The sequence below is a fragment of the Aethalodelphis obliquidens genome, unplaced genomic scaffold (assembly GCF_003676395.1).
Source record: "Aethalodelphis obliquidens isolate GAN/ISIS:26980383/991018 unplaced genomic scaffold, ASM367639v1 scaffold9, whole genome shotgun sequence".
NCBI classification, from domain to species: Eukaryota; Metazoa; Chordata; class Mammalia; order Artiodactyla; family Delphinidae; genus Aethalodelphis; species Aethalodelphis obliquidens.
This window is the reverse complement of record NW_020837953.1, coordinates 30,645,876-30,666,737: the sequence shown is the minus strand read 5'-3', so window position 1 is coordinate 30,666,737 and position 20,862 is coordinate 30,645,876. Positions and strand designations below refer to the sequence as shown.

Genomic DNA, 20,862 nt, shown 5'->3' with positions numbered 1-20,862 from the left:
CCATGTTAGGGAAATTTTCAGCCATAATCTCTTCACATATTTTCTCGGGTCCTTTCTCTCATCTCCTTCTGGGACACCTATAATGCGAATGTTGTTATGTTTAATATTGTCCCAGAGGTCTCTTATCTCTTAGGCTGTCTTCATTTCTTTTCATTCTTTTTTCTTTATTCTGTTCTGCTGCAGTGAATTCCACCCTTCTGTGTTCCAGGTCACTTATTCTTCTGCCTCAGTTATTCTGCTATTGATTCCTTCTAGTGTATTTTTCATTTCAGTTATTGTATTGTTCATCTCTGTTTGTTTGTTCTTTAATTCTTCTAGGTCTTTGTTAAACATTTCTTGCATCTTCTTGATCTTTGCCTCCATTCTTTATCCGAGGTCCTGGATCATCTTCACTATCATTATTCTGAATTCTTTTTCTGGAAAGTTGCCTATCTCCACTTCATTTAGTTGTTTTTCTGGGGTTTTATGTTGTTTCGTCATCTGGTACAAAGTCTTCTGCCTTTTCATTTTGTCTAACTTTCTGTGAATATCCCATTCTCCTTTTTAATGTATATTATAGTTTAGGTAATGCAGTGCATGTAACTTCCTACTGTATTTTTTTTTTTTTTTTTTTTGCATTACTCGGGCCTCTCACTGTTGTGGCCTCTCCCATTGCGGAGCACAGGCTCTGGACGCACAGGCTCAGCGGCCATAGCTCACGGGCCCAGCCGCTCCGCGGCATGTGGGATCTTCCCAGACCAGGGCACGAACCCGTGTCCCCTGCATCGGCAGGTGCACTCTCAACCACTGCGCCACCAGGGAAGCCCCCTACTCTGTTTTTAACCTGTATTTGAAAAAATATGTTCATGGCCCTGGCCCCTATTCTAGTTCTAAATAATACCTAGTTAGGGACTTCCCTGGTGACCAGTGTTTAAGAATCTTCATTCCAATGCAAGGGACATGGGTTCAGTCCCTGGTTGGGGAACAAAGATCCCACATGCCACAGGGCAACTAAGCCCGCACGCTGTAGAGCCCACATGCCACAACTAGAGATAGCCTCCGCGCCGCAACAAAAGATCTCACATGCCACAGCAAAGATCCCACGTGCCACAACTAAGACCCAACGTAGCCATATGAATAAATAAATAAATGTTTTAAAAAAAAATAATAGGGACTTCCCTGGCGGTCCAGTGGTTGAGACTTTGCCTTTCAATGCATGGGGTACGTGTCCCATCCCTGGTCAGGGAGCTAAGATCCCACGTGCCTCATGGCCAATAAATGAAAACAGAAAACAGAAGCCATATTGTAACAAATTCAATAAAGACTTCAAAAATGGTCCACATCAAAAAATAAATAAATAGAAACTTCCCTGGTGGTGCAGTGGTTAAGAATCCGCCTGCCAATGCAGGGGATACGGGTTCAATCCCTGGTCCGGGAAGATCCCACATGCCACGGAGCAACTAAGCCCGTGTGCCACAGCTACTGAAGTGACCTGCATGCTGCAACTACTGAGCCCACATGCTGCAACAACTGAAGCCCAAGTGCTTAGAGCCCATGCTCCACAACAGGAGAAGCCACCGCAATGAGAAGCCCATGCACCACAACGAAGAGTAGCCCCCGCTTGCTGTAACTAGAGAAAGCCCGCACATAGCAACGAAGACCCAACGCAGCCAAAAATAAAGAAGGGAAGAAGGGAAGAAAGGAAGGAAGGAAGAAAGGAAGGAAGGAAGGAAGGAAGGGAGGGAGAAAGAAAGAGAATTAGGTTACGTGCAGAGAATGTCTGCCTGTCTCTTTTAACATGCAAAAGTTTTCCAGATAGTAATCTGGAATTGCATTTAACAAGCTGACTAATCATAAGAATTGCCTGAGAAATTTTTAAAAACAGATTTTTAGGTCCCAGCTCCTGGAGATTCTGTGTTTTGAAAAGGCAACTGGGCTGATTCCAAATATTTGGAACAGATTTGGGTGTCACGGAAATAATGTTCTGTTTGTCATGAAAGTGAGGAGGGGAGAAGGGGAAGGAAAGGAGAATGTGAGAATATAAGAATATGAATGAATGAATTTGGGATGATAACTGGGTCAGGACTTGGTGTGGCTGAACCTCACTGCCTGATGCAAGAGGCATACCAGTTTCTAAAAGCTTTATGGACATGAAGATTAAACACATTTTCATAAAGCGTCAAAGAAAAAAAGTACTGCTCTCTTTGCTTTTTGTTTTCAGTGCCTTGATGGCAGATGCATTCATTTTTATCGTAAGCTGTTGGTATTTTCCACACACACTGTGACTTAATAGAAACTGAACTTATTTTGAGTTTGTATGCTAGCAGGTGTAAATATGTTTGAAAGGATATCATGATTTTCTTGTTTTGAATGTATAAGAGAAAGGACAGATAAATTTGTTGTTCAATATAATGAAGAACTAAAAGGGTTGAACTAAATCCTACTTTAGAAGGTCATTAGATATCCAGGAAGTTAGTGGAAGCAGGCTAGATTGGATATATTTCATTTTAGGACTTTACAGACAGGAACTTTTCTGTGAATATGTTACCACCTAACATTCCTAAAGTTTTTGGCTATTTTTCTTTGTAAAAGCGTCACATAGCGCTAATAACCTTTACTTTCATACTGTTAGTTTGGGGTTTTGTTTGTTTTGTTTTGGTTTGGGTTTTGTTTTTTTATATTATCTTCCCTATTACTTTTAACCAAACAGGCATTTTCCTGTGTGTCTTTTGGAACTCAGTGAATTTCACTCAGTGGGTGGGTTAGCAAGAGATTTAAAGTTTCAGTCCTTCCTTGTCTCTGTAAGGAAGGCTACTCTTTGAGAATGAACAACTTATGATACTTATCTCCATTTCTGCAAGTGTTATCATTAACGTATGTTAAATATCAATGTTATGATATCATGAATGCTCTGAAATGTGTCCAGGTCTCATTGACATTCCACAATTGGTAGAATACTGTCTTAGTTAAAGCACTCACTCTTAAAAACAGTACCATGTGTTCACCCTAGTGCCACTCTTGGTGGTCCATCCTGGGGTACCATTGAGGGGAAATTGTTAGGATAGGAGTTATTCTACGTCTCTAGCAACTAAACTTTAAAAAATATGATCCAATGTTATAACCATGTTCTACTGCATTTCATGTAAAGAATTAAAGTAGTTGAGACCCAAGATGCCCTCAAGTAAAGAAAAGAGTCACTGTCCTCTGTCATCTTCATCTGTTGCACTTCAGGAACCAGACCCCTGTTTTGCCTATGTCATCTTAGGCATAGCAAAGTAATGCATCAGCAGCCATTGCTGCAGTTGCTCTGATAATTACTGTTGTGTAAATCTTACCTTTATCAACGGACTTCCCTAGACTCAGCATCTATGAAGTGAAAAAAGATTGAATTTGTCAAGTGTTTCTTTAAAAAAATTAATGCTTGTTGATTGTGTATTTTCTCTTATGAAAAAATATCTATTGAATTAAGAGGGTTTTTTTTAAGAGTATATATTATGCCCCTTTGTCCCCCCCACCTCCAAATGCATTATTTGCTTCAAATGTGAAATTGTTTACAATAAACATGTTAACTTATTACATGTGATTATACAGTATGTGGTCCTTGATGTATTTCTATAAAGTAAAGGTCCCAATTTAATTCCAGGATTGTTATTCCACATGACTCTTTTTTTTCTTCTCCTCTAGACTTCTCCAAAGAACGCTGGGACAGTAGGTGGAGTGCAAAGTTGTATTGTGTTGCCTTCCTGCTTTTTTTGTTGCCTTCCTGCTTTTTTTTATTATTCTTGGCCCAGTCTTGGCTGCTCCTTTCTCTGCCACTAAAGCTCACTCACTAAACCCTGCATGTGTGGTCATTATGAGGGACTCATGGCCTTTCATTTCGATCCTGCACATTTATCATGTCAGTTATGTTTCTTGTCAAATCTTTAGAATCAGGATTGTCCCTAAAGCAATATTGTAATAAGCAAACTGAAATCTCATCTCTACTTTCAAAAAAGTTTTCCTTTATTTTGAAGCACTAATACCCCTGCCTCACCCCGCCCCCCAAGCCCCTTCCAATACTCCAAAACTACCTAAGGTCTTTTTTGCGAAGGGAGAAAATAATCTGATAACATATACAAGTAAGGTGTTAATACTTAAGTGTTACCCCCCTCCCTGAACTATTTATATCCTGAAAAAGGAGGGCAAGGGAGGGCAGTGTTTAACAGAGAATAATGACTCACTCACCGATGGTAGAATTCTCTGCTTCAATGACACAAGAGATAGTGGTGTTAGCTGAGACAGGCCTTCCCCCATGCCAAGAGGATGAGCATAGCAACAGCAATAGCCTACATTGGGGCAAGATCTCATGCACATTGGGAAGATATCCACATTTGTGCGTGTGTGTGCCTTTAAGAGACTTGAGCTGGTTATGATCATCTCATTGAATTTTTGTCCTAAAATGATGTCAGCTCCGTTTGGTTCCTTTTCCTCCTTAGTAATTTATCTGTTATGGATTTTGATGTTTGGTGTCCATGTGATGTCAAGGAGTCTGTCTGCATGATTATTTTATCATTGCTCTGGTCCTTTCCAACTACCACAGGAAGAGAGGGGAAGGGACATTTTCAAGATTGTGCTGAAATAATAAATTGGCTGTTCTCTTCCCTTTCTCCCTCTCACCATGCAACAGAAGAAGCAGGTCAGCCCACTGCAGACCCAGGCATGGTCATGGACAGTGTGGAAGCAGGAGACACAACACCTCCTACCAAAAGGAAGAGCAAGTTCTCAGGGTTTGGCAAGATCTTCAAGCCCTGGAAATGGCGGAAAAAAAAAAGCGATAAATTCAAAGAGACATCAGAAGGTGAGATGTTAAGATTTAAATATATGTTCTGAGTTAGAGAATTCCCCATTGAAGGTACCTAACTTTTTCATTCTCTTCCCAAGTTTCTATAACCCCCTGTTTGAAAAGGGAATTGAATCTTTTAATTAAAAAAACAAGTGGTCACTCACTAAGCCATATATGCTATATCCTCATTCCTAGGTTGGTATTTTGATAGGGTTCATGTTTATCAGTTGAGTGGTGAATGGAGCTCCTGAACTACAGCAGATATAAGATGCTTCTTTTTTTCTATTCTGGCCACTTCCTCCCAGAAGTAGTTCATCCATAAGTATCTTACTATTGCGATTTCCATTAAAAAAGGAGGGAATTCTCTGGCGGTCCAGTGGGTTAGGACTCCTCGCTCTCATTGCCAAGGGCCCGGGTGGCGGGCCAAAAATTTAAAAAAAGGAAAAGCTAAACTTATGAAAGCATAGTTCTTTTTGGAAATGATATTTTCCCAATAGTACAGGTTGTGAATGAAATTAAGTTTTTAAATTCAAAGTTAGTTTTTGTGTTCTTTTCTTTCCTAAGAATAGAAGATTGAATCACTTTATTCTTTTACCTAAGGAGGTGAATTTTATCTGCCACATTTCTGAGTGTTTTTTTCCAATTTAATGTTAGTTTTAGAGCGAAAAATATCTATGCGAAAACCGAGAGAAGAGCTGGTTAAAAGAGGGGTTCTGTTGGAAGACCCTGAGCAGGGTGAGTTTGCAAATAGCATATGCCTGTCTCTGTACACTTGGTCTTTGGTTCTGCTAAGTATTTGAATTTCCTTTCTTTATTATTGCTGTTGTTGAGAGGGAAGGGGGCTTAAAAAAACTGTTCATGCATCTAGAATATATATTTTTCTAACTTCTGTTAGAAAAGAAAAAGGCAATGCGGTAGAAAAGTCTGCAAAAGCACTGAACAGACAGTTCACTGAAGAGTACATACAAATGCCCAATAAACAAAAAGGTGGGTTTTTTACTTCATTAGTAATTAAGGGATACAAATTAAAACCAAAGTAAAATAGCTCTACGTATAAACTAGAAAACCTAAAATTAATCAGATGACCAACAACAAGAGTTGATGAGGGTATGAAATAAGTGGAATTCACATACACCTATTGATGCAAGTGTTAAAGTGGAAGAATCACCTTGAAAAAAAGTTTAGCATAATCTATGAAAGCTGGAGATATGTAAACCTATGTGCAGTCTTTGGTATATACGCAACAAAAATACGTATACGTGTGTATCAGGAGATATGTATAAATATGCTCATAGCAGCAATATTTATTAACAGCAGAGCAAAATTGGAAACAACCCAAATGTCCATCAATAGTAAAATATATACATAATTTGTGACACATTGATAAAATGAAATATTATATAGCAATGCAAACAAACTATACCTACATGCTTTAATATGAATGTCGTAAGTAATACTGAGCAATTGAAGTCAGTCATGAAAGAATATATATTGTATCATTTCTGTAAGTGTGAAGAAAAAACAGTGTTAGGAAAAAAAAAAAAGAGTTTAGTGAGCTGTGTTAAGGAGAAAACTGGCCACCTCACAAAGAAAGGCCTAATGGCAGCAATGACTCTTACAAGATAGGAAATAATTAAAAGTTAAATGTGAGTTGAGACTGAACTGAGGAATAAAAAGTTCTTCTTGCCCTTTTACTAATTTTTGCTTACAAATTCACTCCAAACATGCTTTTAAAAGATACTTTCTCCCAGTAAATGATCTAAAAAAGTGATTGTTTAGAAAAGTGGGTTGATTCTCCTGATTATCAAAAGAAAATGGAAACTAACTTTTTGGACTAAAGCTCAGGGGGTTTTAGTGAATGAACTGTTGAAATAAATGCCTTCAAAACAGAAAAAAAAAGAAAAAGGAAAAACTGTTTGGAGATGCATGCTTATGTGGTTAAACTATAATAACACAAAGCAAGGATTATCATAAGAGTTAGGAGAGTGATTGATTGCTTTGTGGGGGAAGGAAAGGGATGTTACTAGGGAGAGAGAGAGGCTTCAGAGAGCTCTGAAAACATTTTATTTCCTAATGTCCATGATGATCACACAAGTGTTTTCCTTGTAATATGTCTTTGAAATTTACATTTCTATTTTGTACATTTTTCTCTACTGGCATTAAACTTGACAATGAAAAATACTAAATAATGATAAGATATTTCTATGGAATTCAGTGGCATACCATCTATATTTGATTTATTTTAAGAAGGCATTTTTTGTATAATTTTTAAAGATTACTTTCCATTTACAGTTATTACAAAATATTGGCTATATTCCCCATGTTGTACAATACATCCTTGAGCCTGTCTTACACTCAGTAGTTTGTACCTCCCACTTCCCCACCCCTTTATTGCATATAATTGGGCATATATTTTTTGTGGGAATGAAAATATCTAATGAAGAAAAAGATATTAAAACATAAATGAGAATAATTGATTTTTTTGTTTAAGGAATCTCAGCTTAGGGGGTAAACATAAGGGGTAAACCCCTTCCAATAATTGCTGCCTAATTTTCTGTATTAAAGTCCATTTTCTTGCTGAGGAATAAAAAAAGCTTCCTTCACCCTTCCTTCCAAGTACCTACCTTATCTGGCTGCAGTCTTTAACTCTGGAATTGCAGTTGAGTGGTTGGTGAAGGATCCTTAGGACAACCATTCTCTGTCTCTTTGTACATCCTCAGCTTTGTGCCAGCTGCAGTACTGTGTCATTTCCTTTTTTTTTTTTTAAATACCAAATTTGTCTCCAGGCCCATATTGCTGCCCTAATATTTCTTGTTTGTCTGTCATAAAGATCATGTTTTGGTATTTCAACACTCACTGCTGGTTTAATAATGTCAGGACTTTCTCTAATGTATGACTTTTATGAAGCAGCTTATCAGAAGAGTAAGGCTGTAGTACATTGGTTGCATTTCATTTCTCTTCATTAGAATTACTTAGCATGAGACAAAATATGAAAGCCAAGTTTTTGTTTGTTTGTTTTTTGTGGTATGCGGGCCTCTCACTGTTGTGGCCTCTCCCGTTGCGGAGCACAGGCTCCGGACACGCAGGCTCAGCGGCCACGGCTCACAGGCCTAGCCGCTCCACGGCATGTGGGATCTTCCCGGACCGGGGCACGAACCCGTGTCCCCTGCATTGGCAGGCGGGCTCTCAACCACTGCGCCACCAGGGAAGCCCTGAAAGCCAAATTTTAAAAATATATCCTTTGGTTGGTGGAAGAAAGGAACCAAACCGATGAAATACTATACTCTTTAGGTTTTGAACCATTTGAATATATTGCTTGTTTGCAAAATTTAATTAAATTATGTATTTATTGTCTCAACTATATAAAAGCTTAAGTAGAAAAAACAAGCTTGAAGGAAAAATACTAAAATATTATTAGCATTGGTTATTTCTGGATGTTGGAATAGGAATGTAGGGGATTTTTTTTCTTTATATTTTTCTAAATTTTCTAAATTTTCATGAGTCTATTTGTTTTTTTACAGTAGGACACAAAAACTTCTAGGTATTTAGGTGGGTAACTACAGTTATAATGCCTCTGTTGCAACGTCTTTGGCCATTGTTTTTTGATAATAGCCATTCCTCACCCTATGCCCTCTCCTACCTCTCACCTTTCTTGCTCACTCACCAAACCCCATACATGACTTCTTTCTTGTTTTTCACCTTCATTCAGTCTTTTTTGCCATATGCTTCCTATTGGCTCTTGATCCAAGTTGTTTACAGCTTAGAAGCAAGCTCAGAGGTCCAGTTGCTAAGTGAATTGTAGCCATTGGACAAGATGTCCCTCTGCCAACCAGAGAACTGACCTAAACTGTACTCTGTAAGAAGAAACTAAGAGGACTTCCCTGGCGGCACAGTGGTTGAGAATCCGCCTACCAATGCAGGGGACATGGGTTCGATCCCTGGCCCAGAAAGATCCCACATGCTGCGGAGCAGCTAAGCCCTTGAGCCACAACTACTGAGCCTGCACTCTAGAGCCCGCAAGCCAAGAGTACTGAGCCTGCGTGCCACAACTACTGAAGCCCGCACGCCTAGAGCCCATGCTCCACAACAAGAGAAGCCACCGCAATGAGAAGCCCACGCGCCGCAACGAAGAGTAGCGCCCGCTAGCCGCAACTAGAGAAAGCCCGCGTGCAGCAACAAAGACCCAACACAGCCAAAAATAAATAAATAAATAAATAATTTTTTTAAAAAAGAAGAAACTAAGATGGGCCTCACAGCCTGGCTTACATATCTCCAGTTTAGGCTAAAAGCAGTATTTGAACCTTGCAGTTCTTTTCATACTCAGAGATGGCTTTTGGCTTGATTATGGTTCTGACTTGACTATATTATAAAATATGTAATGGATTTTCTGAGTTGGGGGTTGAGAGGCACTCATAGATGTTGAGGCCAGATTCTAATTCTATTCTATTCTGTTAGCATTTAGCACAAACCCTTTGCATTAAACATAAGAAGTTTGGGACTTCCCTGGTGGCACAGTGGTTAAGAATCCACCTGCCAATGCAGGGGACACGGGTTTGAGCCCTGGTCCGGGAAGATCCCACATGCCGTGGAGCAACTGAGCCTGTGCACCACGACTACTGAGCCTGCGCTCCAGAGCCCGCAAGCCACAACTATTGAGTCCACGTGCCACAACTACTGAAGCCCACACGTCACAACTACTGAAGCCCATGGGCCTAGAGCTCGTGCTCAGCAATAAGAGAAGCCACTGCAATGAGAAGCCCGCACACCACAATGAAGAGTAGCCCCAGCTCGCTGCAACTAGAGAAAGCCCGTGCACAGCAACAAAGACCCAACGCAGCTAAAAATAAATAAATGAATTTATTTTTTTAAAATATATGTATATATAAGAAGTTTTACTTCAAAGTAGACAGTCCTGATTAAGTAACTTGCAAGATGACTGATCACTTTTGCTGGTATGTGCTGAGTAGAAACTAATTAATAATGTGTCTTTACCTTTCACTGTATGTTTTTTAAAAGTAGGGGCTTTGGGCTTCCCTAGTAGCACAGTGGTTAAGAATCTGCCTGTCAATGCAGGGGACATGGGTTCGAGCCCTGGTCCGGGAAGATTCCACATGCCACTGAGCAACTAAGCCCGTGCACCACAACTACTGAGCCTGCGCTCTAGAGCCCGCGAGCCACAACTACTGAGCCCGCGTGCCACAACTACTGAAGCCCACGTGCCTAGAGCCCATGCTTCGCAGCAGGAGAAGCCACTGCAATGAGAAGCCTGAGCACTGCAACAAAAGAGTAGCCCCCGCTCGCCGCAACTAGAGAAAGCCTGCACGCAGCAACGAAGACCCAATGCTGCCAAAAATAAATAAATATTTTTTAAAAAAGAAAGAAAGTAGGGGCTTTGAAATGATTCATTGCTTTACATTCTAGAAAGTCCTGTTTTTGTTAAAGGTGCGCTATATTAACATAAGCAGTAACTTACAACATTTACATAGTTGTTGTCATCTTGCCCCTTCCTCTGTTTTAAAATTTAACAAATAGTTGTCAGAATACTTTCACTTTAGAAGTACATTTTTCATTCAGACTTATACTACTTTTAGCCCAAGCTCCACCTCTTTCTGAGACTGTATGAAGAATGATACTGTCTAATCTCTTAGTAGGAAGTGGTGGGTTGGGGTGAGGGAGTCTGGTCTATGAGAACTCGAGGGACTAACTCAAGAGACACTAAAATGAAGAGTGTCTCCCTATGGAAAACAAAGAGAGTAACTAGAGAGCAAATAGTTCCAGTTCCCATGACACTAGGAGGTGAGACAGTTTTCAGTCTCTAACCTCAGTGTTTCAGTTCTCTCCTCCAAAGGAAACCTCAGCAGTAACTGGGAACACTTGTCTAATTCCTCCATAAAAGGATCTTGCCTACAAGTTTAATAGCGATGAGTGTTCATCCCAAAGCCTGCAGCCTAGTGATCATTCCTGCAGTTTAGCTTATAGGAATTCATCATGTGTACCGTGTTTTACCTTTGATGTGTCTATCAGTTCTCCCCCTTGCTGTCCACTCCTAATGCCCTCAGGCACCCTCTGCTATTTCTCACCTACATTCTGCTCATTATTAGTTTTCCTATTCCAATCACTGCCTAATCCATCCTTCTCACAGCTCTCAGAATTAACTTTCTAAAAGACAGAGCAGATCATATCTCTCTCCTACTTTAATTCTTTGGCTTCCTGTTTCCTAAAGGATTCAGTCCAGGCTCTTTTACATGGTGCTTGGCACCCTTCATAGGCTGGCTTTTGCTTGCCTTTCCATTCCTATTAACTTTTTCTTATGTGCATCTGTTCTCCTGCCAGGACAAACTAATTGTCAGTTCCCAAACATGTCGAATAATTTCACACCTTCATACATGCTATTTCTTCTTCCTACATGGTCTTTGCTCATCTTGTCATCGAGTGGCAGGCTCCTACTCCTCCTTTAAGACTCAGTTTAGCTACGACTTTCTGTGAAGCTTTTCTAACCCCATTCCCACCCCCAAGAAAATTGTTTCTTCATTTGTACCATAGCACATCACTCATAATAGCTCTTAACATTTAGCATTGTAATTATTTGTGTGAAATAAATCTGTCTTATTCATGTAGCAAAGCACCCGGCACATAATAGACAATCAAATGTTTATTGGAAAAAGAACTACTTATTTTCATTACTACTATAAAATCTAAATAATAAGCTAAAACAGGAAGAGGGTTGGATAAAGGGGATAAGAAAGGTTAGAAATTGCCAACTCTTCTCCCTACCTGACCACACCAGTCCATCAGTTTGCTCTTTCTTTTGGACCTTGCAGGTGGTGAGGATCCAGGGAAGTTGAGCCATGCCACGTTAAAGAATGGCCATACCACCCCCATAGGGAGTGCCAGATCCTCTAGTCCAGTCCAAGTAGAGGAAGAACCAAGAAGAATAGCAAGTCTTAAGAAGCCTATTCCAGAAGAGGACCCAAAGAAGCGACTAGGTAATTAACTCTGAATTTTTTGCAGTTCGCGGGCCTCTCACTGCTGGGGCCCCTCCCTTTGTGGAGCACAGGCTCCGGACGCGCAGGCCCAGCAGGCTTGGCTCAGGGGCCCAGCCGCTCTGCGGCACATGGGATCCTCCCGGACTGGGGCACAAACCCGTGTCCCCTGCATCGGCAGGCGGACTCTCAACCACTGCGCCACCAGGGAAGCCCAACTCTGAATTTTTTAGTTTAAGAGCCATGGATCAGTCATTCTAATTTACTTCGGGGGTTTACAAGAGCCAGGGGAGAAATAAAATCCAGAGGGACTTCTGTTCTCCTCTAGCAGTTCCTCACCTAGTTGCCACTTTAAGTACAATTTCTCCACTCATTCTTGTATTCACAAAATACCTAAATGTGTGATTCTCAAGGATGGAAGAGGATGTTAAATATCAGATAATTGTAGGACTTTTTCAAGCTACACATTCCTCCTCCTCCACCCAAGGGACTCTGTGTCCAGTTGCCTGGCTCTTGTATGAAGAATCACTACCATAACAAGTCTGTCTTATGATTGAGAAAGTGTCATATACCTTAAGTACGTTGAGGTTGGGAAACTTTGTCCGTAAACCAATCTATACATTAAATAATGGATGGAATTGACCGTAAGCTATGGGTGTGTTAGCTTTTTCAGTCTGTCTTGTAACTCTTTCCTTTTAAATCACATCTGTTATTACACAGGCTCAACTGGAAACCAGCCTAATTCTGAAGCAGAGTCCATTCCTGAGAATGTACCCAAACAGCCTTTACTTCCCCCTAAAAGACACTTGTCCTCTTCTCACGAAGCAAATGAAGGGCAAGCAAAGGATGCCACTTCCTCTGGCAGCACAGCAAGACCACTCTCCTCCACGCCCACCACTGCCATCACCACAGCACCTGCTGCCACCACGGCTGCCACAAACCCAGCAAAAACTGTTAATTCCTCTGTCCCCCCTTCCCAAGCACCCAGGACTCTGCCTGCTTCTTCTGCCAGCACTAACACTACTGCTACCCCGAGCCTCACTCATACAGTTCCTGCCAAGCAGCCCCCTATCCCTCCCCCTAAACCAGCTCACAGAAATAGCAACCCTGTCATTGGTAAGTAAGTCTTTAGATTTCCATTGTTTGGGGTTTGGTTTGGTTTTAGACAGTTGTTTGGTTTTTTTGGGGTTTTTTTGCGGTACGCGGGCCTCTCACTGTTGTGGCCTTTCCCGTTGCGGAGCACAGGCTCCAGACGCGCAGGCTCAGCAGCCATGGCTCACGGGCCCAGCCGCTCCGCGGCATGTGGGATCTTCCCGGACAGGGGCACGAACCCGTGTCCCCTGCATCGGCAGGCGGACTCTCAACCACTGCGCCACCAGGGAAGCCCAAGACAGTTGTTTTATTGGATAACTGGTACAATATTGATTTGGTCTGTGAGAGAGTTCTCCATAGCTTGTCCTTATGAATGCCCTCAATATAGAAAAAAGCCTTGAAAATGAGGCAGATGGCTATAAATGGAAACAGTGGGGTTAAATATCACTAAAATTAGGTTCAAGTTTTGGGGGATTAATATTTATTTTCCTAAAACAATGTTTCTGAACTACTGTTTGTAGTTGGGGGACTGTACGTGTGAAGACTACAATGGGTTTGATCTGCTTGGAGAAAAGGGTTTTTTCTTTAACCTACTTTAAACTGCCAATGCCTTCCTTCAGCATAAATCCAGTAGACAAAAAGATGATTGTATAGGTGCCAGTGTAACTTGCGATTCAGTGTCTGGCATAGTACATTCATGGGGAACTGCAAAGGTATTTAAATTATCCTGATAAAATCATGTTTTGTCTCAGGAGAGTTAAGAATGCTACTTTTAATAAAATAAGTGGTGGAAGAATGAAAGCAGGGAAGATAACCAGTAACTTTTTATTGGTTTAGTAATTTTTTTATATTTACCTGAATATATTATAGTATATTTAGGTCAGTTTTCCTTATATAAATTTAGAGGAATTTTAAGAAAGGGAGGAGAGGAAAAAAGGTAGTTTTTCAAGAAAAATGATATTAGGGTTAGTACTGCTTAAAGTTTTTGTTAATGATTGGAGAAACAAAAAGTGTGCTCATCAAATGGCTAATTAACCAAATTGTATGGAGTGACTAGAACCTTGAAAAACAGGCTTAGAATTCATTGTGACTATAGCAGGTTGGAGAGCTTGATAAAAACAGGATGAAGGTTATTATTATTATTATCACTACCTTGGATGGATAGTGCTGTGTTGACTTATCTCTGAGGACTGAGGAGCTTTCATATACTTATTTTCAAAACCTTGTGAAGTTTTATCTATTTTATCTATTATATAGTTAGGGCAATAAGAATGTGAAGAAGTTGTGATTGACTCAGGTTGCAGTTAGTGAAAGATAGAAACCAAACACAGCCTTTTCAACTCTGGAGTACAGACCTCTGTCCTGTATACTTGTGTTCTCAACCTGTTGTCTAAACAGGGGTTCTCATCATGGTCACCTGGAGGGCTTGTTAAAACACAGAGTGCTGGGCTCTGCCGTTAGAGTTTCCAATTCAGTAAGTCTGGGGTAGTGCCTGAGAATTTGCATTTCTGATGAGTTCCCAGGTGATGCTGATGCTCTGTATATGGGGACCACACATCGAGAACCACTGCTCTAAACCAGTAGTACTCCACCCTTTTCAGGGTAAGACAATATTAAAAAATGATAATATGTGTACTGTATCCTGGGCTAAACTGCGGAGGCCACTCTTGGCCTCAGATGAATAGCCCAAAGCAATAGACCCTGTGACTGAGGGACCAACATCAGTCCACAAGTGGTCCTCGGCAGAAAGAGAAAAATAGGATAGTTCACAGAGTTTTTATTAAGGTTAAGTAGACTTGATTTAAAGAACTATCCTTTAGGGAGTTCCCTGCTGGCCTAGTAGTTAGGATTCCAAGCTTTCACTGCCGTGGCCTGGGATTAACCAGGTCGAGGAACTGAGATCCCACAAGCTGCATGACATAGCCCCCAAAAAATAAATAAATAAAAGGACTATCCTTTATTCTGAAATTATGGACCTTCCTAATTCTTTGGTGTTAAAAGACCATTTCTTCCATGAAGGAGTTATGTTCGTAAGTGGTTTACTGAATATCAAGCCTTAGTTGAGGGAATTCACTGGCAGTCCAGTGGTTAGGGTGCCATGTTGCCACTGCTGGGAACCTGGGTTCAATCCCTGGCTGAGAACTAAGATCCCACAAGCCACGCAGCACGGCCAAAAAAAAAAGAAGCCTTAGTTGAAAATAATAAAAATTGACAACCTGAGATTGGTTGAGAATCTTTTTAATAGTATTGGTCCATGAAACCCAAACATTTGGAAACCAATGTTTAGACATTGCTATGTCTACTAACGGGCATAATAGTATTAGGACTAATTAGTAGTGTTGGGACTAAGGAAGGACCACCATGAATAACTGAACAGATGAAGGGAATTTGTAACCCCTCCAATGAACATTTTGGCATCTTTCCCACGGAACTACAGCCAAATGCCATTGGGTATTTGTACCAGAGGGTATGTGTACCAGAGGTCATTTCCTTTACTTTTCAGGTATATGTTTTCCATAAATTACCAAAGGTAATTTACTTTATCAATTCAAATGTTAAAATACTCAAATTTGGTCTTGTCAGGGGTGGGTTTTGTTGTAGATGGAATAGCTAACCACTGTTTTTAGACAGACAGCAAAAATCCAGTCTACCAAAAAATACCTTTTATTGATCCTGAAATTCACATTTTTCGAATCCTTTTTTATATGTGTATGCAGTATTTTTCTAGAAGGACCTTTTAAAATTTTACTTATGAAGAGTGACATTAAAGCATTATCAGATTAGCTAGACTTTTACTTTGAATGCTGCCAATGGAATGGGATTTAGTGCAGTTAAATTTTTAATTTAGGGAAACTTGAAGTGTTGCTCTCTAGGTAAGACATATAAAACCTTTGAAAACAAGTGAGGGGTTTGGGTAGAGGGTTGGAGGTTGGTAACCGAGAGAACTACTATTTAATTATTTTGCAAGGTTGACCTTTTGTGATGTGTTGATCCACTTCTTTTTTTTTTTTTTTTTTGCGGTACCCGGGCCTCTCACTGTTGTGGCCTCTCCCGTTGCGGAGCACAGGCTCCGGACGCGCAGGCTCAGTGGCCATGGCTTACGGGCCTAGCCGCTCCGCGGCATGTGGGATCTTCCCGGACCGGGGCACGAACCCGTGTCCCCTGCATCAGCAGGCGGACTCTCAACCACTGCACCACCAGGGAAGCCTGATCCACTTCTTAAAAGCCATTTGGAGCTCTCCAAAGGGACTTTGTGGAATCAACACCTGAGACGTTGTGGGCTTTGGGGGATCACATAGGGATATATACTGTCATGATACAGGGTAGGGGCCTCTCATCTAGTAAACATGTATTGAGGACCCACTATGTGCCAGGCACTGTGCCCCACCCTGTGAATATGCTGATAGAGACAAGGGGTGCCCTGTTGTCAAGGAGCCCATAGGGTAGTGAAGAGTGGAGATGACAGATTGGACATAAAGGACAAGAAGAGGTGTGGACACTAATAAGAAACAGAGTCAGTGGGATCCAGATGATGGAGCCTCATAATGAGTCCCGGGAACTAGCTGAGTCCTTACCAGTTTGTAGTATGATCTTGGGCAAGTCACGTAACTTCTGTGGCCTCAGTTTTTGCTTCTGTAAAATGGTAAAGATGATCTGTTGTATAAGGAGAATATGAAGTCAAGGACAGAAAAGCACCTACCTTTCTTCAAAGGCCTCTGCGTTTGCTATAAAAATCCAAGATATCATTGATAGTTTAATAATAAAGTGCTCTGATATCTAGATATCATTATTTATCAGTATATGGCAACAATGCCTGATAGTGTTTGTTTTTTTGTTTCAATCTGCATGTTTAAATTTTTTAATGGAGTACTGTTAGACAAAAGAATTTACTAGCCACATTTTTTTTGTTTTTTTTTCATATTAACTTTATCTACACCAAGATCAAGTCATAAAAAATTGTCATGTCTATTATCATAGTAAAGAAGTAAGAAGTGTCTCATCAAAATATTAAGGTAGTGGTCTTCCTACACCTCTGTACATTTATTAGGGCTTCTATATATTTAAATATTAATTTTGTTTCAGGATTAGATAGCTAGGGAATGGCAAAGCCATGAAATGGTATAATTTGCCCAAAAGATTAAGACTGAGCTCAGCTCTAATTCTAGGCCCTGGGCTGGCCCCTCAAAGCACTGTAAAGCCATCTTAAACTGAGGTGTTGCTTTCTCTTTTCCAGCTGAACTATCCCAAGCAATAAACAGTGGTACGTTGTTATCAAAGCTGTCCCCACCTTTACCACCTAAGAGAGGCATTCCATCAACTTTGGTACCCACCTCAGAGACTGCTGCTGCCACTGCCACCACCACAAAAGCACCAAGTGATCAGAAAGAGAAGAGCACATGCTCTGTGGGCTCCGAACCCCTGCTGATGATCCCCCCTACCGCCCCATCCCCCCCACTGCCTACTCATATACCTCCAGAACCCCCTCGGTCCCCTCCATTCCCTGCTAAGACTTTTCAAGTTGTGCCAGAAAATGAGTTTCCACCTTCCTTAGACCTACCCCAGGAGGTTCCCCAGCAGGAAAGTCAGAAAAGGGAAGTACCCAAGAGGATGTTGGACCACAGCTTTGGGGAGCCCCATGTACCCTCTAGGCTGCCCCAAGTCCCACTGCATATCCGAATCCAGCAGGCCCTGGCCAGCCCACTCCCCATGACTCCTCCCTTGGAAGGCTCTCATAGAGCTCATTCATTGCTCTTCGAGAACAGTGACAACTTTTCTGAGGACAGCAGTACCCTGGGTCGGACCAGGTCACTTCCCATCACTATTGAAATGCTGAAAGTGTGAGTGCCTTTAAAGCTTGCTTCTTGTTCCCTCTTTACTGTAGCTAGTCCTTCTTGGAAAAAATTACTTATAGAGAGAAAATGTGAATAAATTTAAATTAAGAAGAATACTCAACAAATAGGACATGTTCTTGAATTTGAACTTTTACTCTCCTGATTTCTATAACATTGTTTCCATGGCAGAAATTTCCATGATGATACAAAAATTACAAACTTCTGTACTTGAAAATTAAAATCACTGTGTATTTTTATATGATATATGGGAAGCAGTGTAACATGGTGCTTATGAACATTGACCTTGGAGTAAGATGGCTCTGGGTTCAAATCCCAGCTCTGCCTCTGATTTACTAGCGTGCAGTAGTGTATGTTACTTAATCTTCCTGCTCTTCAGTTGTCTAACCTGTAAACAGAAATAATACCTACCTCATAGGCTTGCGAGAATGAAATTAGACAAATCTGAAAGCTCTAGTGCCTGGCACAGAACCTGGTAGAGAGAGACAGAGAGAAGCCTAGAGAAAAAGAAGGGAGCTCTGAAAGATAGCTCAGTATTCCAGCCCCACAGACTGAAACTGCTCATCTTTTCTCTCCCTCATCTGTCCCCAAACACTCAATCTGTTCACAGTAGCATTGGTACTTATATCTATTTTGTCTGTCTTTTTAAAATTCAGACAAATTGTGACTGAAGATTAACACTTCTTGGCAAGTTGGAAATCTGTCTTACTAATAACTAAAAGAATTGTTATAGAGTTGTTGCAGTATCCTAGTTTTTGGTTTTTTTGCCATAATCTTTTGTACTTCCTGGTATTATTTATTTTGCATTATTTATTTTGAGACAGTTTAGGAATTTGAAGTAGACTAAGTCATAGTTTTATGTCTCCAGAGTGTAAAGCAAAGAAGTTAGTTTTCATCCGTACTTCTCTTTGCTTCCTTGGTTTAGGAAATGGGTTAAGTATTTTTATTGAGTATCTTCCATGAGCCAAGTACTCTGTTAGATGCTGTGTGATCTTCTCATTCAATCAGACCAAGGCAAACTTGCATTTTATGTATTGATCATCAGGGCCCTATGTGCAAGACACTAGTGCATTCTAGAATTTGTCTATTTCATTCTCAGAACAAACCAACAAGGTAGGTATCATTCACATTTACAGAAAAATTAAATAACAAGCTAGTAAATAAGTTGTAGATCTGGGATTTGAACCCAGAGCCCTTTAGATTAATAGCTGCTAAAAAGTTTCTTAGCAAGAATGTAAAAATTAAGGGAAATAACTATAAATTATTTCGTTTATGGACTTTTTCATGGATATTCAGTAGTTTGCCTTGCAAATCAGTTATTCTTTATGTCTCTGAAAGGAAAACGTAAAATGTAATTATGTTAATTTGTTAGTCCAGACGATGAAGAAGAGGAGGAGCAGATCCACATAATTGCATTCGATGCAGATGTAGCATCTACCTCAGTCATTCCTAAACTACCGCAGTGTCTGCAGGAGGAAGAAGAAGGGAAAGAGAGTGACTCTGATTCAGAAGGTCCTATTCAATACCGAGATGAAGAGGATGAAGATGAAAGCCATCATAGTAAGAAAGGGAGGGGAAGAGAAGGAGAAAGTTCTCTTACAGATAAAGCTGTGTGCTGGTCTTAGCAAGTGTAAGATGCATGGAAGCAGGCACCCTCTCCCATCGAGTCGTCTGGCTGACTGCTCTTGGAAGGCTCTATGAAAGACTCTTGTCCCTGCTGTTCCCATTGTTATAACAAGCCAGTGAGAGGGAGCCCAGTAGGTTGAGTCAATCAGTTTTTTATGTGTTTGGTTTTGATTTAAAAATTATTTACCTTGATGGTGTTAAAGAATGTGGAGTAAAGGAAAGTTGGTATTTGGGCTTTGTGGAAAAGACAAAAATGATGCACTCCTTCAGCCTAGCGAGCTTCCTGTGTTCATGGGGCAAAGAAAAAAAAACATGTGCATGTACACACATCTGTGAATAATAGAATCCTGATTCCTAAAAGTGGAAAGCAGCTTTAAGAGTAGGAACCTTATGAGGTGTGTTAGTGCAAATGCCTCTGTGTTGTAATTCAGAGGCTGTCCCCTGCTTAGACCATCCCTCCTCTAGCAACTCTTATTAAGAAGAAAAATGTAGACAGAGAACTGGTAGAAGGGAAAAGATATTTTTAGCCCGTCTGAGGCCATCTGCTAAAAAGATTTTTAGATGTCCTCAGCTTTACCCCCACCTCTCTGTTAGGTGGATCATCAGAGGCCAGCTAGAAAGCTGGGATTATGATATTGTTTATTCAGACTCTTACCTAGCTCCAGGTGAGGCTGAGCTTTAAGCTCCTACATGTTTTTCTTTCCCTTGTACAAAGGTGCTCTGGCCAACAAAGTGAAGAGGAAAGACACACTGGCAATGAAGTTGAACCACAGACCCAGTGAACCTGAAATGAACGTGAATTCTTGGCCTCGAAAAAGCAAAGAGGAGTGGAATGAAATACGGCACCAGATTGGGAACACGCTCATCCGGTAGGCCTTTTCTTAGAATAGATTGATTTGATTTGATTATGCCAGTACATGTCTTAGAGATGTACTTTGTGGTGGAGCATGCAGGTATCTTTATTTTTTTAATTTTAGAAATAGCATAATTTTTAAAAATACATATTGTACACAGATGGGTATCTTCTAAGAGTTTGGAAATTAAGGAACTAGATGGCTCTCAGAGCTTTAAACCATGAGATAGATCTCACAGCTTTACACCATAAGATAAACATAAGTATGTTTTTTTTTAAAGTTTCTAAGGATTTAGGTGGCTCCCAGGACAGCAAGCCTCTTCTGGCTTGCTCAACCATGAGGTGCCAGCCCAGTTAAAAATCACACACATAATTTCCATTGTATCTATTTCACATGTTCCATGTAACTGCCTCCTTTCAACGTGTTAGTATATTTTTCAAGTCAGCTGGAACCAAAAGCATAGAGAGACTGAATGCAGGCCAGCTTCCTGCATATGCACTATACGTAGAGTCTAGGTATACAGACAAGTGTTTGCCCACCTCAGATGTTCCTCTCGGAAAGTGGAACTCCTGGTGTATTCCTTAAAAACAAATAAGGATGCCTGTTAATTAAAATATATTCTCCTCTCCTACCTCAGACACCTGGCTTTGCTGATG

General features: G+C 40.7%; 1 protein-coding gene across 12 annotated transcripts in view; it reads left to right on the top strand.

The window, feature by feature from the left end:
• Nucleotides 1-20,862, top strand: part of PHACTR4 (phosphatase and actin regulator 4) — a 117,578-nt gene that overhangs the window by 82,533 nt on the left and 14,183 nt on the right. For 5 of the 12 annotated variants that reach the window (XM_027109459.1, XM_027109460.1, XM_027109452.1 and 2 more), the window contains 7 exons: nt 4,646-4,816; nt 5,456-5,536; nt 11,623-11,787; nt 12,505-12,900; nt 17,111-17,714; nt 19,099-19,286; nt 20,068-20,221. In XM_027109459.1, coding sequence (XP_026965260.1) covers nt 4,678-4,816; nt 5,456-5,536; nt 11,623-11,787; nt 12,505-12,900; nt 17,111-17,714; nt 19,099-19,286; nt 20,068-20,221 — 1,727 coding nt within the window. In that variant the 5' untranslated portion in view covers nt 4,646-4,677. Of the gene's footprint in view, nt 1-3,663; nt 3,692-4,645; nt 4,817-5,455; nt 5,537-5,696; nt 5,789-11,622; nt 11,788-12,504; nt 12,901-17,110; nt 17,715-19,098; nt 19,287-20,067; nt 20,222-20,862 lie in introns of those variants that run through there. The other 7 variants (XM_027109450.1, XM_027109462.1, XM_027109456.1 and 4 more) reach the window with 3 other exon arrangements.